At 47.7% G+C, this 19,437-nt stretch overlaps 1 protein-coding gene across 1 annotated transcript in view; it reads right to left on the bottom strand.

Annotated features, from left to right (window-relative positions):
• ptpn20 (protein tyrosine phosphatase non-receptor type 20) overlaps nucleotides 1–19,437 on the bottom strand; it is a 322,568-nt gene that overhangs the window by 41,278 nt on the left and 261,853 nt on the right. The window contains exons 32-37 of the mRNA XM_078199281.1: nucleotides 18,034–18,244; nucleotides 16,630–16,667; nucleotides 12,524–12,568; nucleotides 10,080–10,151; nucleotides 8,606–8,667; nucleotides 8,122–8,283 (exon numbers count right to left, since the gene is read on the bottom strand). Of these exons, the coding sequence (XP_078055407.1) occupies nucleotides 8,122–8,283; nucleotides 8,606–8,667; nucleotides 10,080–10,151; nucleotides 12,524–12,568; nucleotides 16,630–16,667; nucleotides 18,034–18,244 (590 nt within the window). The remainder of the gene's footprint in view (nucleotides 1–8,121; nucleotides 8,284–8,605; nucleotides 8,668–10,079; nucleotides 10,152–12,523; nucleotides 12,569–16,629; nucleotides 16,668–18,033; nucleotides 18,245–19,437) is intronic.

Here is a 19,437-nt window from a genome sequence, read left to right as displayed (position 1 = left end):
TTCCCTAAAGGGACATTAGTGAACCAGATGGGCTTTTCCAACAATTGATAATGGTTTCACAATCATCAGTAGATTTTTGATCCCAGATATTTTTTATTGAATTCAAATTCCACCATCTGCCGTGGTGGGATTCGAACCCGGGTCCCCAGAACATTAGCTGAGTTTCTGGATTAATAGTCTAGCGATAATACCACTCGGCCATCGCATCCCATTATATCATCTGGACTGTCTACCACTTGTACAGTGTTCCGAGTGATCTTATACCAATATCACGATGGACAATTGGGAGAACCCCCATTAAAATTTCAACCCCTTTAATTTAACTCTGCCGTGTCTTTAAGTACCCAGTTTTAACATTCACTTGCTACACAGTAAAGCTCCAGTATCCTAATCGTTTGGCGGAACTACATAACACCAACATTCATAAATTCAAGCCTTAATACAATTTGCCTTTTGGAAGACGTTGTGCTCTTAATAAGTTACAATTCATCAAACAACATTCCCGAATATGACCAAACATTACATAGACCATCCTTCATTCTTAGTAAGAGATGAAATGATTGAACAATTGGCGCCATGTGGCTACCTTATGTTACATAATATAAGGGCAGCATTTTCTCCCTCTGTTAAATTTAAGTGCCAGATGTCATTCGTATCAACACATATTCAAGTCCCTACTAATACTGGACACACACTTGTCATGTAAGTTATGGTGGCACAATGGTTAGCACTGCTACCTCACAGCACCAGGATCGCGGGTTCGATTCCCGGCCTTGGGTCACTGTCTGTGCGGAGTCTGCACATTCTCCCCGTGTCTGCATGGGTTTCCTCCAGGTGCTCCGGTTAGGTGCTAAGTTCTCCCTCCGCGTACCCACACAGGAGCTGAAATGTGGCGACTGGGGGATTTTCATAGTAAACTCATTGCAATGTTAATGTAAACCTATTTATGACACTAATAAATAAAAACATGTCTGAACATGCTAATAATGTGTACTGAGATGCCCCACAAAGCCATGGGCTCTGAACCCTTAATCATAGAATCATAGAATCCTACAGTGCAGAAAGAGGCCATTCGGCCTATCGAGTCTGCACCAACCACAATCCCACCCAGGCCTTATCCACATATCCCTACATATTTACCCACTAACCCCTCTAACCTATGCATCCCGGGACACTAAGGGGCAATTTAGAATGGCCAATCAACCTAGCCCGCACATCTTTGGACTAATCCCCGTGATTTTCGTGAAGTTGCCACGTTTGCAAATTAATTTCCCATTAAACTCACCTCAGGAAGTTCAGTCACAGAAATTGACAGCGTTAATTCTCCTATTTAACAAAAATTAATCATTATTATTGACTTCCGGTCAACCTCTTTATCCAAAATGGAACAATTAAAATTATTCCGTCAGGTTGAGGATTTTAAAAATGTCAAATTCTTAAGATTTATCTTACCTTCTTTTTTTCTCTCTCACATAATCCAATCTTTATTTCTCTCGCTCTCTATATTCCTCTTTCCGTATCAGCTCTGAAGATGAATTCACTCCCTCTAATTCACTTTCCTTCTTCTGCTGAAATTTCACTGGTTAAGGAGATACACCGTTGGTCCCGTTGTTCACCAAGGGAGATGCCCAGTCGCCCTTGATCGTCTCGTTATCGACTCACACCTCCAGCAAGGTGGCGGGGAGAAAACGTCAAAATCTACACGCGTGCGAACGAGCCTGACTAAGGGGGCCGTATCGCGAGATATTCCCCACTCCACCACAATTAACTTCTGAGAGCCAAGCGCAAGCGAAGGTGAGAATGGGCAGTTGGAAAGTATTGATGCACCAGTGCCCCATAATGAAGACTAAAGCTATGGCACCAAGGTTGGCACCAACAGAAATAGTCTTCTGGAAATATGCTGACAGTTGCCCGAAAGCAGAACAGCCTGAAAACCATTTAACACTTGGCCTACCTGGAGATTAAGAAATAAATATCAACACAAAATTAGTACCTCTGATGTGATTTAGTCCCCCTACTTGACATGGTTGTTGGAAGGATCTTCACAAATAGCTTGTTTCAGGGTTACAACAGCACCCCATTCAACAGAATATAACACAACACTGGGCGGCACGGTGGCACAGTGGTTAGCACTGCTGCCTCACAGCGCCAGGGACCAGGGTTTGATTCCCAGCTTGGGTGACTGTCTGTGTGGAGTCTGCACGTTCTCCCCGTGTCTGCGTGGGTTTCCTCCGGGTGCTCCGGTTTCTTCCCACACTCCAAAGGTGTGCGGGTTAGGTGGATTGGCCGTGCTAAATTGCCCCTTAGTGTCAGGGGGACTAGCTAGGGTAAATGCATGGGGTTATGAGGATAGGGCCTGGGTGGGATTGTGGTTGGTGCAGACTCAATGGGCCGAATGGCCTCCTTCTGCACTGTAGGGATTCTATGATTTAAAATAAATCTCTAAAAGAACCCAGTTTTGGAATGACGCTCTCGAAGAGTGAGTGTTGTATCTTGTGGTCATAGCAAAGCAACTGATAATAAATAGATCCTCTGTAATTAAGTTAGATAGCAGTTAAATAAAAAGATTATAACCATGCTTTTGGAAATGGTTTTAATGTTGGGTCAAACCTTAGTCCTTTCTTATGTTCATCGTTGCCCCTCCTTGCAGTCCTTGGAGATACTATGTAGGTTCTGGCTCCTTCAAGTCCTCCATGATTGTCCATGTTCCTACTTCAGCCTATATCTTCTTCCTTTTGCTTCATCCCATTCATGGTCCATTGTCTCAACTGGTGCTGGTAATAGCTGGCTACCTGGCCCAAGAGAAATTTCACCAGGCACGGTGACACAGTGGTTAGCACTGCTGCCTCACAGCGCCAGGGACCCGAGTTCAATTCCGGCCTTGGGCGACTGTGTGGAGTCTGCGCGTTCTCCCCATGGCTGCGTGGGTTTCCTCCGGGTGCTCCCGTTTCCTCCCACAGTCCAATTATGTGCAGGTTAGGTGGATCAACCATGCTAAATTGTCCGAAAGGGGGCAGTTTTACCATGTTTTTCTAAGTGCTGGGTGGACTTGAAACTGGGAGAGTTTCAGATCCGTCTTTTGGGTGTGTTTTCAGACCCCCATACACACTCTACCTGCAAAATTCTGAACGAGCCTGTTGCAGAAGCCTGTAGGCGGGGCCTAACATGCCTGAAAGCCTGCAGAGGGAGGTACTGTGCATGTGCAGGCCTCTGATGCTGCTCATGCGCATTATCAGTAGCAGGGGTCTGACAGACAAAGAGAGGGTTGTCAGGCCCCTGCTAGTGCAGGCAGCCTGAAGCACTCCACCTCCCCCCTCCAATAATCGCAGGGGCCCGCGGCCTGAGATATAACCCCTGCCGAGCCCTCCCGCTGCCCAGGCTGATTGCCGACCTCTCCCACTGATCGCGGCCCCGCTGTCCTCCCCCCACCGATCACTGCAGAGTGACAGCGGTGTGGTAATATAATCAGGGCCTAGTTTTAAGGCTGATGAAATTGGATATCCTAAATTAAAGAATTGGGCATATTAAAATCAAACACAGTCAAACCTCGGGCAGGCCAATTGTACAAATACACAAACATGTCTGGGCCTGACCCACCAACCACCCATCAAAGATCGTTGCACTCGACTGATACTCAGCAGGAGATCATTGCACCCCATCGAAATGCACCGGTCTATTGTTAGAAGCCCAGATTGGGCCAGACTTTCTGTCACCAAGAGTTCCTGCAGTTAGTTTATCTGACAACAGGTTACATGTAAACAACAGCATGGAGGTGGACACCTGGGGGCGGACCCTGGTGTCCTGTCAGGTAGACATCAAGAAACCCACTGGGTATTGGAACCCCCTCCTGGGACCTCATTGGCCAGAAGCCAGAGAAGTTTCTGGAAAGGCAATCAGGCAGGGGGATAAAGGTACACATCTCAGACACACCAGGAGTGAAGACACGATGAGGGAGGCGCCCTTGACCATTTGGAAGACTGACCAGAGAAGGAAGGAAGAAGCTGCCATCGAGACTCACCTTCGTGACGACAGACCAGAGGGACTCAGAGAATCGGGCCTGCAGTTTAACCAAACCATCTTTGCGGGTAGTATACTTGAATCTGGGCTATCCTCTTGTTTCATGTGGATAATTTAAGGGTTAATAGTGTTATTATTAATAAACTTGTTGAACCTTTACTTGTGTTTGTCCTTTGTCCATCTTGCCAATAAGGGCACCGGGGTAAAACCTTGGAGTAAGCAAACCGGTCGAAAGTATCTGAGAATTAACAGGTTCCCTCTCCCTCCCTCCCCCCACCGATCGCTGCAGATTAGCTCCCTCCCCATTAGCCCCACCCCCACTGGCCCCTCCCCTATTTGCCCTGCTACCACTGGCCCCTCCTCCATTAGCCCCACCCCCACTGGCCCCTCCCCCATTAGTCCTGCCCCAACTGGCCCCGCCGCCACTCCCCCATTAGCCACATCCCTGGCACTGCCCAGTGAGCATTCCCCAGGTGCCAGTCTGGCTCTGCCCACGGGGCACCCTTCTTGTCCTCAGCCTCCCTAGGGGGGGGCCTCACGGGCCTCCGGTTCCACCGTTCATGGGGAGCGTGTCTATTCCTCGCCGGTGAGAACCATTCCCGGCGAGGCCATAAAGGCAGGCGAGCCCGGACAATTGAGCACCGGGCTTGCTAAGCAGATGCTAAACAGCTTTTAAATAAATTTCCATGCATTAACCTGCCTCTTGCCCATCTCTGGGGAGAGGTTGACCACGCCGGAAATCTGGCGCTCATGAAATGCCGCCAGTCGCGGAAACTGGCAGCAATCGCACTAATCACTTTACGCCCCACTTTACCACCACAGGCATCGCGATGGTGAAATCGCTCCCTTAGTGTCCAAAGATCTGTAGGTTAGGTGGATTAAACATGGCAAATTGCCACTTAGTTTCCAAAGATATGTAGGTTAGGGGTGAATATATGGGTAAATACTTGGGTTTTACAGGGATAAGGCCTGGGTAAAGTGTTCTGTCAGAGACTCAGTGCAAACTCGGTGGGCTGAAGTGCCTCCTTCTGCGCTGTAGGGATTCTATCTTTTTTTAAAGTTTATTTATTAGTCACAAGTAGGCTTACATTAACACTGCAATGAAGTTACTGTAAAAATCCCCTAGTCGCCACACTCCACTGAGGGAGAACTTAGCATGGCCAATGTACCTAACCAGCACGGATTTTGGATTGTTGGAGGAAACCGGAGCACCCGGAGGAAACCCATGCAGGTACGGGGAGAATGTGCAGACTCCACACAGACAGTGACCCAAGCCAGGAATCGAGCACAGGTCCCTGGCGCTGTGAGGCAGCAGTGCTAACCCACTGTGCCACTGTGCCATCCCGTGTGGAGATAAGACTGATTAGTAGGCTGATTTATGCACATTGTGGGCTAAGCATGGGCGTGTACATAAAGTACGACAAAGAAAGGCATCTGCCTTCCTTATTCACTTCCCTTCCCCCCAAAATCAGGAGATGTCATTGGAATTTCCAAAGGAATCCCAATCGCACTTTGATTGCTGCAAGTGTGAATAGCAGCTGCAAGCAATAGGGTTGTTCGATCTGGTTTTGGAAATAAAAGTCTCCCCATGCAAACTAACAGAACTGAACAGTGCAAAATGTTAAGACAGGAGCAGTGATGCCGGTAAATCAAGAACGAACTTGACAAACGAAAGTTTCAACAATAACACTCACCTTCGAGCACCTTCGGGCCTGGCCGTTCACATCCTCCTGCACAAGGAAGGACGTTGAGGAGGAGATACTGAGGAAGGGCCAAATCCAACAAGGAATCCATTCACATCCAAGTTTTAATGAGCTTTACTTCACTGGAACTTCAGGAACACAGGCTTAGCCCTTCGAGGCAAAACGTGGCCTAAGGCAGATGAAGTGACCTAAACCCGTACGCCTGATTTGCAACTTCCAACACCTAGGCAGCAAATCCAAAATTAGCTTTTGTACTTCTCTATGTCTGAGAAAACTCGATGGGTCAATATGATGGCTCTGATGAAGAGTCATCCAGACTCGAAACGTTGGCTCTATTCTCTCTCCACAGATGCTGTCAGACCTGCTGAGATTTTCCAGCATTTTTCTGTTTTTGCTATTGGCCAGAAGTTGGATGGTTTCTTCTCTCTGAATTGAGTTGATCCTTAATCATCTGAATTATTGTATCACCTGTTTCAAGATTTTTGAATTGGCTTGTGTAAAATGTCTATGGTTTCGAATTTTGTACCAAAACATGCAAGAACGAAGGTTGGATAATGAGAAGGACTGTATTTACAAGGAAGATTTCAACCTGGTCCCAACTTACTGCCCTTGTTTCTGTCCTTCCTACAAATCCCTCCTTCAAAAATGATTGATTCTTCTCTGCAGCGCAAGAGCGTTCAGCTTCTCTCTCATTAAAATTGAATTTTCAGTTGAATTCAGCAGAAGTGCATGGTTTTCAAATATCCTCCCGCCATCCTTCACATTATGCTACAAAGTTAATTAGCATCGTGGGCGGCACGGTGGCACAGTGGTTAGCACTGCTGCCTTACAGCGCCAGGGACCTGGGTTCAATTCCGGCCTCGGGTGACCGTCTGTGTCGGCACATTCTCCTTGTGTCTGCGTGGGTTTCCTCTGGGTGCTCCAGTTTCCTCCCATAGTCCAAAGATGTGCTGGTTAGGTGGATTGGCCAGGCTAAATTGCCCCTTAGTGTCCAAAGATGTGCAGGTTCGGTGAATTGGCCATGCTAAATTGCTCCTTCGTGGCCAAAGATGTGCTGGTTAGATGGATTGGCCATGCTAAATTGCCCCTTAGTGTCCAAAGATGTGCAGGTTAGGTGGATTGGCCATGCTAAATTGCCCCTTAGTGTCCAAAGATGTGCAGGTTAGGTGGATTGGCCATGCTAAATTGCCCCTTAGTGTCCAAAGATGTGCAGGTTAGGTGGATTGGCCATGCTAAATTGCTCCTTAGTGTCCAAAGATGTTCAGGTTAGGTGGATTGGCCATGCTAAATTGCCCCTTAGTGTCCAAGGGTGTGTGGGTTAAGGGGATTAGTGGGGTAAATATATGGGGTTACAGGGATAGGGCCTGGGTGGGATTGTACTCAGTGTAGGCCCGATGGGCCAAATGGCCTCTTTCTGCACTGTAGGGATTCTATGATTCTTTTGAACAGAATAACATTGTCTGATAGGAAACTTGCATGACGTATTAATTTGTATTTACAAAAATCAATTGCCACATGCCTAAATATATTCTTTTTTTTACTAAACGCATCGTGCGACCTATATACACAAGTCACAGTTTGAAAGAACCAGCTTCTTAGCAAACATAATGATTGCTACTATGACATTACAGCTTACCAATTGAGGATCAGTATATAAATATCATACAAAACATATACAGAGTCAATACACCATAACCGCCTCACAGGGTATCGGTTAACATTAGAGCGATGTGCAAATTGTAAACAGAATTTAATCTCCGGCAGTTTCTGTTTTCGACTATCCTTGCAGAAGTAACATCCGTGCAATTGTTCCTGATTGTCCCTTCTGACAAACCTCGGGAGAAATGCCACATGTCGCCACTTCCGCATCCGGCATTCAAAGCCGCGGCAAAATGTCTTGGGAAGATTCGCAATTTTTTTTCGAATGCCGTAACAAGTCATCTCGCAGCAGGGTTAAGGAGCCCTGTCCAGGGGCCGCAGCGCAAGAAGCGAGGCGGACACTCCAGTGCGGGGCGGAGGGAGTGCTGCAGGGTTGAGGGTGCCGGTTTTCGGGTGAGAACTTGAACCTCTCTCCTCTCAGAGGGACACAAACAAATTGGGCACTAATTCAAGTGGGGACTTATCCCCGGTCCCTTCCAATACTTGTCGCTGAACCAGTGTTACTAAAAATAGATTATCTGGCCATTATCACAGAGCTGTTTGTGGGAGCTTGCTGCGGGCAAATTGGCTGCTATGATTCCCATGTTACACTTCAAATGTACCTTCTCTGGTCTTAAAGTGCTTTCCCTCCCCCCCCCACCCCCTCCAAGATTGTGAAAAGTGCTACATGGTTATTTCCCCGTCACAATTCAGATTGTACTGTTCGCAACAAGTGCCGAGGTTACTCCCCGAGGGACATTACCTGTAAGATTCTGTCTCGCACTTTGAGTCTCCCATCCAAAGCTGCCACACTCCCCGGGCTAATCGCCTTCACAAGTGTAGCAGTCCCGTTGTCACCACCCACCAACGCAAAGCCCAAACCGCCACTTGTTGGCTTTTCCAATTCAATGTGGATTACAGAGCTCTGCCGGGAGATAAAAAGGGTAGCTGTGGTTTTACTCTGCACCTCCGGAACCAGTACGGGGAGAGGGCGGGAGGAGGGAGGGAGGTGAGACTTGGGTCAGGTTAGTTCCTGTTACTGGATTAACAAAAGCTTTACATTGTGATGTACAATCGCCCAATCCGAACACGGCTTACTTCACTCACTTCACAAGGGCTACCTCGCACCAAGGAACGCGAGCAAACTTTCACGTCAAACGGGGAAATACTGTCAGGGAATAATTCCGGTGGCCGTTAGGAACAGTGCATCGCTGCACTTAAAAACATGAATTTATAAAGCAAGATACCTTAGATTCTTCAGGCAGGGCGGAGTTAGTTTGGGATCGCACGTGATCGGCGGACTGCTTTCCTAAAAAAATATAACAGTGTGAAAAGAGAAACTTCCCTGATGGGGAAAACTGTTTATGTTCACAACAGAGTTAACTCCTCGAATCTGTGCGCGGGATTTTATGGACACGCTCGTCCCGAAATCAGAAAATCCACCCGAGGTCAACGGACTTTTCCCCACCGTGCAGAAGGAGGCCATTTGGCCCATCGAGCCTGCAATCCCAGCCTGCAATCTCATGTATTTACCCTGCTGATCCCCCTAACACTAAGGGGCAATTTAGCATGGCCAATCCACCTAATCTGCACATCTTTGGACACTAAGGGACAATTTAGCATGGCCAATCCACCTAACCTGCACATCTTTGGACACTAAGGGACAATTTAGCATGGCCAATCCACCTAACCTGCACATCTTTGGACACTAAGGGACAATTTAGCATGGCCAATCAACCTAACCTGCACATCTTTGGACTGTGGGAGGAAACCGGAACACCCGGAGGAAACCCACTCAGACACAAGGAGAACGTGCAAACTCCACACAGACAGTGACCCAAGGCTGGAATTGAACCCGGGTCCCTGGTGCTGTGAGGCAGCAGAGCTAACCACTGTGCCACCGTGCCGGCCTCTATTTATTAGTTGGGTGTCTCCCAAATTAAACCCATTGCTGGGGGGAGGAGGGGGTTTGCTGGGAGTCAACCTGTTTGGATCACTCTCCCGGGATGATTTTAGCACGTGGAGTAATATTTTTTAAAATCCCTACTGTGTGGAAGGAGGCCATTCAGCCCATCGAGCCTGGACCGAGGCAAAACCTCCAAACCAATTCTTGCCTCTTTCTTGGCAGGGTTTAACTAGGAGAACGGAATGGTTACACAAAACCTCAATTAGGTGATTTGAAAGTTGGGTAACACTTAAACAATTTATAAATATTTATCTGCACACCCTCTCGTGACATTGCTTTACAATATTATTATTTCCTTTGGAGAAAGCCTCTGAATGCCTATGCTAATATTCTGGGCTAAAGCCACTTAGTAAACTGCAGTAATCCGTTTTTAAACAACACACTTACATTAAAATTCATTTTTCTGATCTCTGAGATAACTTACAACCTCCTGGTAATACAGACCTCGTCCAGTTCTGTGTTCTGAGCTTGCTGTTTTCCTGTTCTATGAAGCAGGTACTTTAACAGCCTGTTCCTCTTCTGCCTCCTGCCTCGTTGTTACTCAGCAACCTCTGCTCTGCACCTGGGAGGGATGAGTCAGGCACTGGGTCGAGTGCAGAAATGTCCTCCAATACCAAAGCTGGTGACAAACAGCTCGCTAATAATTAATCTTCCTAATAAACGGGACCCAGGCTCATCCCCCATTCAGAACACAACCTGCTTCCTCAAGAGAAACTTGATCAAACAGAACTGAGGCGGTGGGAAGTCCTCCTTACCATCCAGAGTCTGCTGTTTCTCCTCTCCAAGCTGCTCTTGTCCTTTTGGTGTCAGCTTCCGATCACTGAAGCCTGAGGATTACAAAGAGAAACACGCACAGTTCAGACAAAACGTGAGGAAAGCAGACTTTTCCTGGGCACTGGCTGCACAGATTTGCTCCCAGTTTGATCGTTTATAATCCCTACTGTGCAGAAGGAAGCCATTCGGCCCATTGAGTCTGCACCAACACATCCCCATAGCCCCACGTATTTACCCCACTCACCCACCTGACCCGCACATCTTTGGAAACTAAGGAGCAAGTTAGCATGGCCAATGACCTGATCCACACATCTTTGGACAGTAAGTAGCAAGGGCGACATGGGTGGCACAGTGGTTAGCACTGCTGCCTCACTGCACCAGGCTTCGATTCCCGGCTTGGGTCACTGTCTGTGTGGAGTTTGCACATTCTCCTCGTGTCTGCGTGGGTTTCCTCCGGGTGCTCCGGTTTCCTCCCACAGTCCAAAGATGTGCGGGTTAGGTTGATTGGCCATGCTAAAAATTACCCCTTAGAGTCCTGAAATGCATAGGTTAGAGGGATTAGTGGGTAAATGTGTTGGGATATGGGGGTAGGGCCTGGGTGGGATTGTGGTCGGTGCAGACTCGATGGGCCGAATGGCCTCCTTCTGCACTGCAGGGTTTCTATGATTTCTATGAATAAATAAACTCAAACAATTTATCATGGCTAATCCATCTAACCTGTACATTTTGGGACACTAAGGGGGCAATTTAGCACGGCCAATCCACCTAACCCGCACATCTTCGGACTGTGGGAGGAAACCGGAGCACACGGAGGAAACCCACACAGACACGGGGAGAATGTGCAGACTCCGCACAGACAGTGGCCCAAGGCCGGAATTGAACCCAGGTTCCTGGCGTTGTGAGGCAGCAGTGCTAACCACTGTGCCACCGTGCCGCCCATGGGGAAACTCGAATCTCCTAATTAATGTAGCTTTTAGTTTTATGGGTCGTTGCTCTTAATTAAGCAACAAAGCATCAAGAATTTCCCCGAGAGGTTAATAGTTTGGTATGGTTGACGAGATTCATTACATCATCAAATGACATCATTCAGAGTATCTTCAGTGAGAGATAATGGCTTGTCACCTGCATTTATGAGTGAACTTAGAGGCCAGTAATATATCAGTCTTTAGAGCTTCTACTTATACATCAAGAATCCCTACAGTGCAGAAGGAGGCCATTCAGCCCCTCGAGCCTGCACCAACAATAATCCTACGCAGGCCCAATCCCCAAAACCCATATATTTACCCTGCTAATCCCTCTGACCTAAAGAGGCAATTTAGCACGGCCAATCAACCTAACCAGCACATCTTTGGAGTGTGGGAGGAAACCGGAGCACCCGGAGGAAACCCACGCAGACACGGGGAGAATGTGCAAACTCCACACAGACAGTCATCTGAGGCGGGAATTGAACCCGGGTCCCTGGCGTTGTGAGGCAGCAGTGCTAACCACTGTGCCACCGTGCCACCCACATGACTTAATTAAGTGCAACAACATTTAATCTGATAGCTTCTTCGAAACTGCAGTGCTTCATCCAGAGGCTGTCATTCCCCTTAAATGTCACACCAGACTGGATGTGTTTATGATGCTCTGGCCTTTTCCTGTCCTGTGTGTTCACAAGACAAACATTAAAGAGAAAAATAAACAAGTGTGTGCCAGTTTGCTTCTGGGTCAGAAGATGGTAGGTTTGCGTCCTCCGTCAGGTCGTGGGTTGATCATCTAAGCTCAATTAAACACTTCGGGCTGGCATGGCAGCACAGTGGTTAGCACTGCTGCCTCACAGCGTCAGCTTGGGTCACTGTCTGTGCGGAGTCTGCACGCTTTCCCCCGTGTCTGCGTGGGTTTCCTCCGGGTGCTCCGGTTTCCTCCCACAGTCCGAAAGACTGCAGTGCATTGGCCGTGCTAAATTCTCCCTCAGTGTTACCCGAACTGGCGCCGGAATGTGGCGACTGGGGGATTTTCACTGTAACTTCATTGCGGTGTTAACGTAAGCTTACTTGTGACACTAAAAAATAAACTTTACTTCGATGTGGCGTGGGTGGCTGGCGAAGGTGTCCTTCTGATATAATGTCAAATTGAGGCCCTGTTTTCTGATTGAGGTGATCAGGTAGCACTGTTTGGAGGGGAGTTGGAGATTTTCCAGAATGTGGACCAGCAACTAGCAAAAAATGAATGATTGATAGCTTGTTCACCTCTGTTGTTGTGGGATACAGAATAACTGGTGTGTACGCCACATGACAACAATCAGATAGATTCCCGCATTGTGTGAAGTGCTCTGAGGTGTTTTGACATTAGACAGCACTCTCAAATACAAGAAGTAGGAAGGAAAAAAACACATAGACAAGATGGAGAAATTTCACACACACACACACAGAATATTCACACTTGCCTTTCAGAACTAAACATTTTTTAGTTTTCTTTCTGCTTGTCGTTCCTGGAAATTAAGAGAATAAAAGATAAGAGGACAGAACAGTCACGAAGACAGGGATAGAATCCCAAAATAAGGTCACAGTTACGAAGAGTAGAACAGAAAGTTGACAGAGCCTGTCTCCATTTCTGAGATTAGGAGGATACAGTAGGATCTGCCGCTGTACTCCTTTCACACACTACTTCCAGTGATTTGCACGGGACTGAATTCATAGCCAAGGAATCCTCATGAGGCTCGCTCCAAATACTTATTGGGGATTAAATTCAAAAGCGCTCAACTTTCAAATGATTGACTGACCTTGGATTCACCCTGAAACCATTTGCTGTGGAGATAACTACTCTATCATGGAATCTCGACAGTGCTGAAGAGGCCATTCGGCCCATTGAGTCTGCACCGACTCTCTCGCACAGAGTGTCTTACCCAGGCCATCTCCCCCACCCTCTAACCGTAACCCTGCACATTTCCTATGGCTAATCCATATAACCTACACATCTTGGGACACTAAGGAGCAACTTAGCATGGCCAATCCATCTAACCTGCACATCTTTGCATACTAAGCGGCAGTTTACCATGGCCAATCCATTTAACCTGTACATCTTTGGACACTAAGGACAACTTAGCATGCAAATTCACCTAACCTGCACATCTTTGGACACTAAGTGGTAATTTAATATGGCCAAACGACCTAACCTGCATGTCTTTGGACACTAGGGGCAATTTAGCATGGCCAATCCACATAACCCGCACATCTTTGGACTGTAGGAGGAAACCAGAGCACCCAGAGGAAACCCACGCAGACACGGGGAGAATGTGCAAACTCCACACAGACAGTGACCCGAGGCCGGAATCGAACCCAGGTCCCTGGAGCTGTGAGGCAGCAGTGCTGACCACTGTGCCACCGTATCGCCCTGGTACTTGCAAACTGTTTAGAATATGTTTCATAAGAAGGCAGTGGTGTAGTGGTACTGTCATTGGACCAGTAATCCAGGGATAATGCTCTGGGGGACCCAGGTTCAAATCCCACCATGGCAGATGGTGAAATTTGAATCCAATATAATTCAGAATTAATGTCGACCATTTTTGCTGATTGTCATAAAAACCCAAGTTGTTTTTCCAGTGCCCCCTTTAGGGAAGGAAATCTGCCTTCCTTATCCAGTCTGGCCTACATGTGACTGCAGGTCTACAACAGCAATGTAGTTGTTTCTTAGCTGCCCCCTGAGATGGCCAAGCAAGGTACACTTTCAAGAGCAATTAGGGATGGTCAGACGGCTCAGAGATTACAAGATTATCCCCAATGACAGATGAATTCACTTATATTAGCAAGCTTGGTTCCAACTCCTGGAACAACTCAGTTCAAGTGTGAAGGAGTATGCTTGCTTAATAGCCAGGGTTGGTCCCCCCCGTCCTTTCCCACTGAACGCGTTCAGCTTGGCGAGGTTCTGGGATGTGGTTGACGATCGGTGAGTCACAGGCCCTGTGCAAGATGGACAACAGCTGCGATAGACAAGATTTATATCAATAGATAGAGTGAGTCAACCAGCTTGTAATGAGGCAGTAAGGGTGGGTTAGTCATTCTTGTGAATGCAACTCTGTGAAATGTCACACAATTGAGCGATACATAATCTCGTAATTGCTTTTTTTAAAATGCCGTGATCACTATATGATTGTTTAATGTTGTAATATAGACGTTCGCATAATTCTGTGGTCTTCCATTTCTGAGCCAAGGAAAGTCAAACAGTTCCTCTTTGTTTAAAATCTCCTCCCGGTAACATGCCCCAAGAGGGCATTGACAATCATAGACTTCCACTGGATTGGTCCATGATTACGCTTGTCAACTTACTGCAGTGGCTTGACACTGCCCCCTGCAGTATAGGGAAGGCAATGGCCGAGTGGTATTATCGCGAGGCTATTAATCCAGAAACTCACTCTGGATTGGCCATGGTAAATGTGTGAGGTTACAGGGGTGGGGGGAGAGGACTTGGCTGAGATATTCGCCGGAATTCTACCGCGTCTCCTGCCTTGGAATCGGAGTGGGCGAGGGGCGGACAACGGAAATGTCCTTTGATCTCGGGCAGGAATTTCCGGTCTCGCTCGAGCAAGGCCATAAAACCCGGCCCACTCTGCCAGAGAGTCGGTGCAGACGCGATGGGCTGAGTGGCCTCTTCTGCACTGTAGTGAATCTATGTGGTCCTCTAGTGGAGGATCTGTAATGGTTTAATTATAACTTCCTTGCTTTGTGTTCTAGGCCTCTCTTTTCTTGACAACCTTGTCAACATTCGTGCCATCTTCAAACGACGAGTGTCCTTGCTTAACACGCCTTTACCTTTTACTTAATATTGTCTACCCGACAAAGAACATGGAGTGGTTATTAGTCTTAATTACACCTTGGCCGGACCGGTGTGACAGCTCTGTTCCAGCCAGAGGTTAATGTGGTCCCAGACAGAAGCCTCCAGGTAGCTGCCATTTTGCCCTCATTGCACATGGTGGAACCAGTTCGACTGAATCGCTTTTGCAATATAGGAAGCGTCAATTAGTCCTCTGCTACTGCCACTGCGGAGACAGGCCTGTCTCATTTATCTCACTGCTAAAGACTTCACAATCTGCTCACGGGAACACTCGCAGCCACTTAAACAACCTTCCTGGGAGAATAAGACACTGCCAGTCTGTTACAGCTGATTAGTCCTGAGGTAAAGTTACTCAAACTCATGGCTGGAAGGTGGCTGACTTCCTTCCCCCAGTAGGGCACGGCATTAACACGGTTATTAGCAATGATATTTGCTTCAATACTGGAATGTGTGGAGTTAGTATGAATCAGTTCTCTCTCTTGTACATCGTGGACGGAATGACAACTTGTACAGTTGCGCAGTACTTAAAGACCACAATCGTGAGATCTTTCCACTCTGCGGACGTTCCCAAATTGTTTGGTAACGTGTACTAAAATGACAAAGGGCCGAATGGCCTCCTCCTGTTCCTATGTTTCGATGTTTCTCTCCCTGTAGCCCTTCAACTTTATTCCCCTCATGCGCTCATTCCCGTTTGTCCTTTATTCCTAAGTGCTGTGCCAATCCATGAAGCTGTCATGTAATTCTATTTTTATTCATTCGTGGGACATGGGCATCGCTGGCCGACCAGCATTTATTGCCCAAGTGCTTTTATTGACAAGTGCTTTGACGTGTTGAGGATTAACCAGACAATGCACGGTGAGTACTCAAATCTTTTAAGCTTTTATTGCCTACTGCCTGTCCAGGGGTGTGGCGAGCGTTACATGACATTGCGTCTCAGAGTCAAGTTCTGAATTGAAGTGCGAAGGCACTGGAAAATGTCTCCCAAAGGAGCCTTGCTGAGTGGATCTTAAAGGTGGGAGATGTCTCTGTCACTGTGCGTCAGTGGTGGGGGGAGTGAATGTTGGTGGATGGGTAGCAGTCGAGCGGGGCTGCTTTGTCCTGGATGGTGTCGAGCTTCTTGTAGGAGCTGCACCCATCCAGGCAAGTGGAGAATATTCCATCACACTCCTAAATTGTGGGGCCTCGGTCAGATTTTGTTTGATAACAATGCCAAGACGTCATAGAGTCATACAGGTTTACAACATAGAACATAGAAAAACTACAGCACAAACAGGCCCTTCGGCCCCACAAGTTGTGCCGAACACATCCCTACCTTCTAGACCTACCTATAACCCTCCATCCTATTAAGCTCCATGTACTCATCCAGGAGTCTGTTAAAAGACCCTATTGAGTTCGCCTCCACCACCACTGACGGCAGCCGGTGGAAGCAGGCCCTTTGGCCCAACTTGTCCATATCACCCTTTGTTTTAACCAGTAAGCTCGTCCCAATTGTGCCTCGGGACGTTTCATTACATTAAAGGCACTAGATAAATGTAGGTTGTTATTGTTGTAAAATCAATGTTCTGCCGTACAACGCCAAACAGCAATCCATGAGATGCAGCCCGACCTCTGACGCCCAGCCACACACAGGTAGCTCTGTCTACTTGTCCAGGTACAGCAGTTCCATTAACACACACGCTAATCATTGTGGTTTAAACTCATTAATGTTTGAGAGGTTCTTACCCATCATTTCTGCTGCAGTGACCACTGGCTTCCCGTCCCTGAGAAAGCAAAAGGAAATCCATTCAGATGCTAGAATGTTAAATCTACCTGCATCACTGGGTCTTTATCACACTGACATCGTGGATAATCAGTTAAAATGCTCCTTGTACCTGAAACATTACCAATCACCAGCCCCTTTACTACCAGTACGATGGAAGCAAGTACCTGTCACATTGAATCTGTTCTGAAAGCAACAAAGGTTTAATTCATGCTTCACACGGACCCAATAATCTTACCGAGACGGCACAGAGAAGCAGCAATTAGCCTTAGTCTTACTGGGGTGGCGGGGGGGGGACGGAATCAGCCAGAGTTCCCTCACTCTTCAGGGGAAAGCAGGATCAGGGTATTGACTTCGATGATCAGCCATGATCGTAATGAATGGCAGAGCAAGCTGGAAGGGCTGAATGGCCTCCTCCTGTTCCTATGTTTCTCTCCCCGTAGCCCTTCAAGTTTATTCCCCACATGCGCTCATTCCCGTTTGTCCTTTATTTCCAACTGCTGTGCCAATCCATGAAGCTGTCATGAAATTCTTTTTTTAATTCATTCGTGGGACATGGGCATTGCTGGCTAGGCCATCATTTATTGCCCATCCCTAGTTGCCCTTGAACTGAGCGGCCATGTGGAGAGGGGGGCGGGGGGGCCCGATAGCTCATGTGTCTGAAATTTCAATATCGGGAGGCCCGATAGCTCATGTGTCTGAAATTTCAATATTTCGGGGTAGGATTTTCCACCCCCTCCCCCCCTCCCTCTGCCCACCCTCACCCTGGTGAATTTCACAGCAGCGGAGGTGGTCCGCCATTGGCCAGAGATGGGATTTTCCAATCCCGCCGCTGTCAATGGGGTTTCCAGTTGTTTACATCCTTGGCGCCAGCGGGGGGAATGGTTGGGGGTTGGGGGGTGGCAGGGTATGGTCAATATCAGCAGGACCGCAAGATGGCGGCAAGGTGGCACAGTGGGTTAGCACTGCTGCGCCAGGGACCCGGGTTCGATTCCCGGCTCGGGTCACTGTCTGTGCGGAGTCTGCACGTTCTCCCCGTGTCTGCGTGGGTTTCCTCCGGGTGCTCCAGTTTCCTCCCACAGTCTGAAAGACGTGCTGGTTGAGTGCATTGGCCATGCTAAATTCTCCCTCAGTGTACCTGAACAGGTGCCGGAGAGTGGCGACTAGGGGATTTTCACAGTAACTTCATTGCAGTGTTAATGTAAGCCGACTTGTGACTCTAATAAATCAACTTCAAACTTAAACTTAGATTGGGGAACAGCCAGAACACCCCGCCCGAAATATCTTTATATTGATGGACCACAGTGTTGAATATCAGGTAGCCCTGAAGAGTGAGGCAGCGCCACGTTGCTAAAAAGCAGCCTTACCTCATTGCCTTGACTTTTATTTGGCCGTTTTCGGTATCACAAGCCCGCACCGCATCATCCAAGGTCATGCCCATGGTGCACATGTCGCAGATGTAAAGGATCTTGTCCCTTGGCTGCAGGCTGCCTTCCGAACTGGCGGGGGAGTTTGGCACAACCTCAAGCACGTAAATGCCTTGCCACTTGCTGCCTATCCCTCCCGTTAACTTTAAACCTGCAGCGACAAGAACAAACTCGAATCAGACCACCAGCAAGGGATATTAGTAACACAGTCACTGGAGCATGTTAACACCATCACTAACTTCCTGCGGGAAATTAAAATCAGTTACGTCAGTCGGGTAATCATAAATCATGAATAAAATCCCTACAGCGCGATGGTGCGCCCATCGAGTCTGCACCGATCACAATCCCACCCAGGCCCTATTCCCATAATCCCATGTATTTACCCTAGCTAGTCTCCCTGACACTAAGGGGCAACTTAGCATGGCCAATCCACCTAACCCGCACATCTTTGGACTGTGGGAGGAAACCGGAGCACCCGGAGGAAACCCACGCAGACACGGGGAGAACGTGCGAACTCCACACAGACAGTGACCCAAGCCAGGATTGAACCCGGGTCCCTGGCACTGTGAGGCAGCAGTGCTAACCACTGTGCCACCGTGCCGCCCCAATCTTCATGTCATTCTAATCAAGTTTAAGGAAATAATGAAACTCTTGAGTTACGAAATAGAATCAATGCCTTTTACAGACAATGTGAGTGGAGGGAGCATTAAGCACAGGTTAAAGAGATGTGTATTGTCTCCAGACAGGACAGCTAGTGAGATTTTGCACATCCAGGCAAGTTGTGGGGGTTACCGATAGTTACAGATAGTACCTTTAAGACTTGATTAGCTGTAAAGACTCACATTCCAATCATTATTCATGTAAATTGAGTTTGTGTCTTTGTGCCCTGTTTGTGATCAGAACTCCCACCCACCTGACGAAGGAACAGCCTGTTCCGAAAGCTTGTGGCTTTTGCTACCAAATAAACCTGTTGGACTTTAACCTGGTGTTGTTAGACTTCTTACTGTGTTTACCCCAGTCCAACGCCGGCATCTCCACATCATATATTACTACAGCCAAAGCTTACAACCTTTTTCTTTCCAATCTCTGATATGATAAACCATAAAAAGGACCAAATGTTTATCGGGCAGAACATTGGTTTAAAACAACAGAATAGAAAGTATTCACTTGGTATGGCGGAACCTGAGTATTGCTGGGAATGGGACATAAGAACATAAAAACATAAGAACTAGGAGCAGGAGTAGGCCATCTGATCCCTCAAGCCTGCTCCGCCATTCAATAAGATCATGGCTGATCTTTTCGTGGACATGGGGCAAGGTTCTCCAACCTCGCCCGGGGCTGGGA

The sequence above is a fragment of the Mustelus asterias genome, chromosome 28 (genome assembly GCF_964213995.1).
Source record: "Mustelus asterias chromosome 28, sMusAst1.hap1.1, whole genome shotgun sequence".
Lineage (NCBI taxonomy): Eukaryota > Metazoa > Chordata > Chondrichthyes > Carcharhiniformes > Triakidae > Mustelus > Mustelus asterias.
Note: the sequence above shows the minus strand (reverse complement) of the source record. Positions and strands in the feature narration are given on the sequence as shown.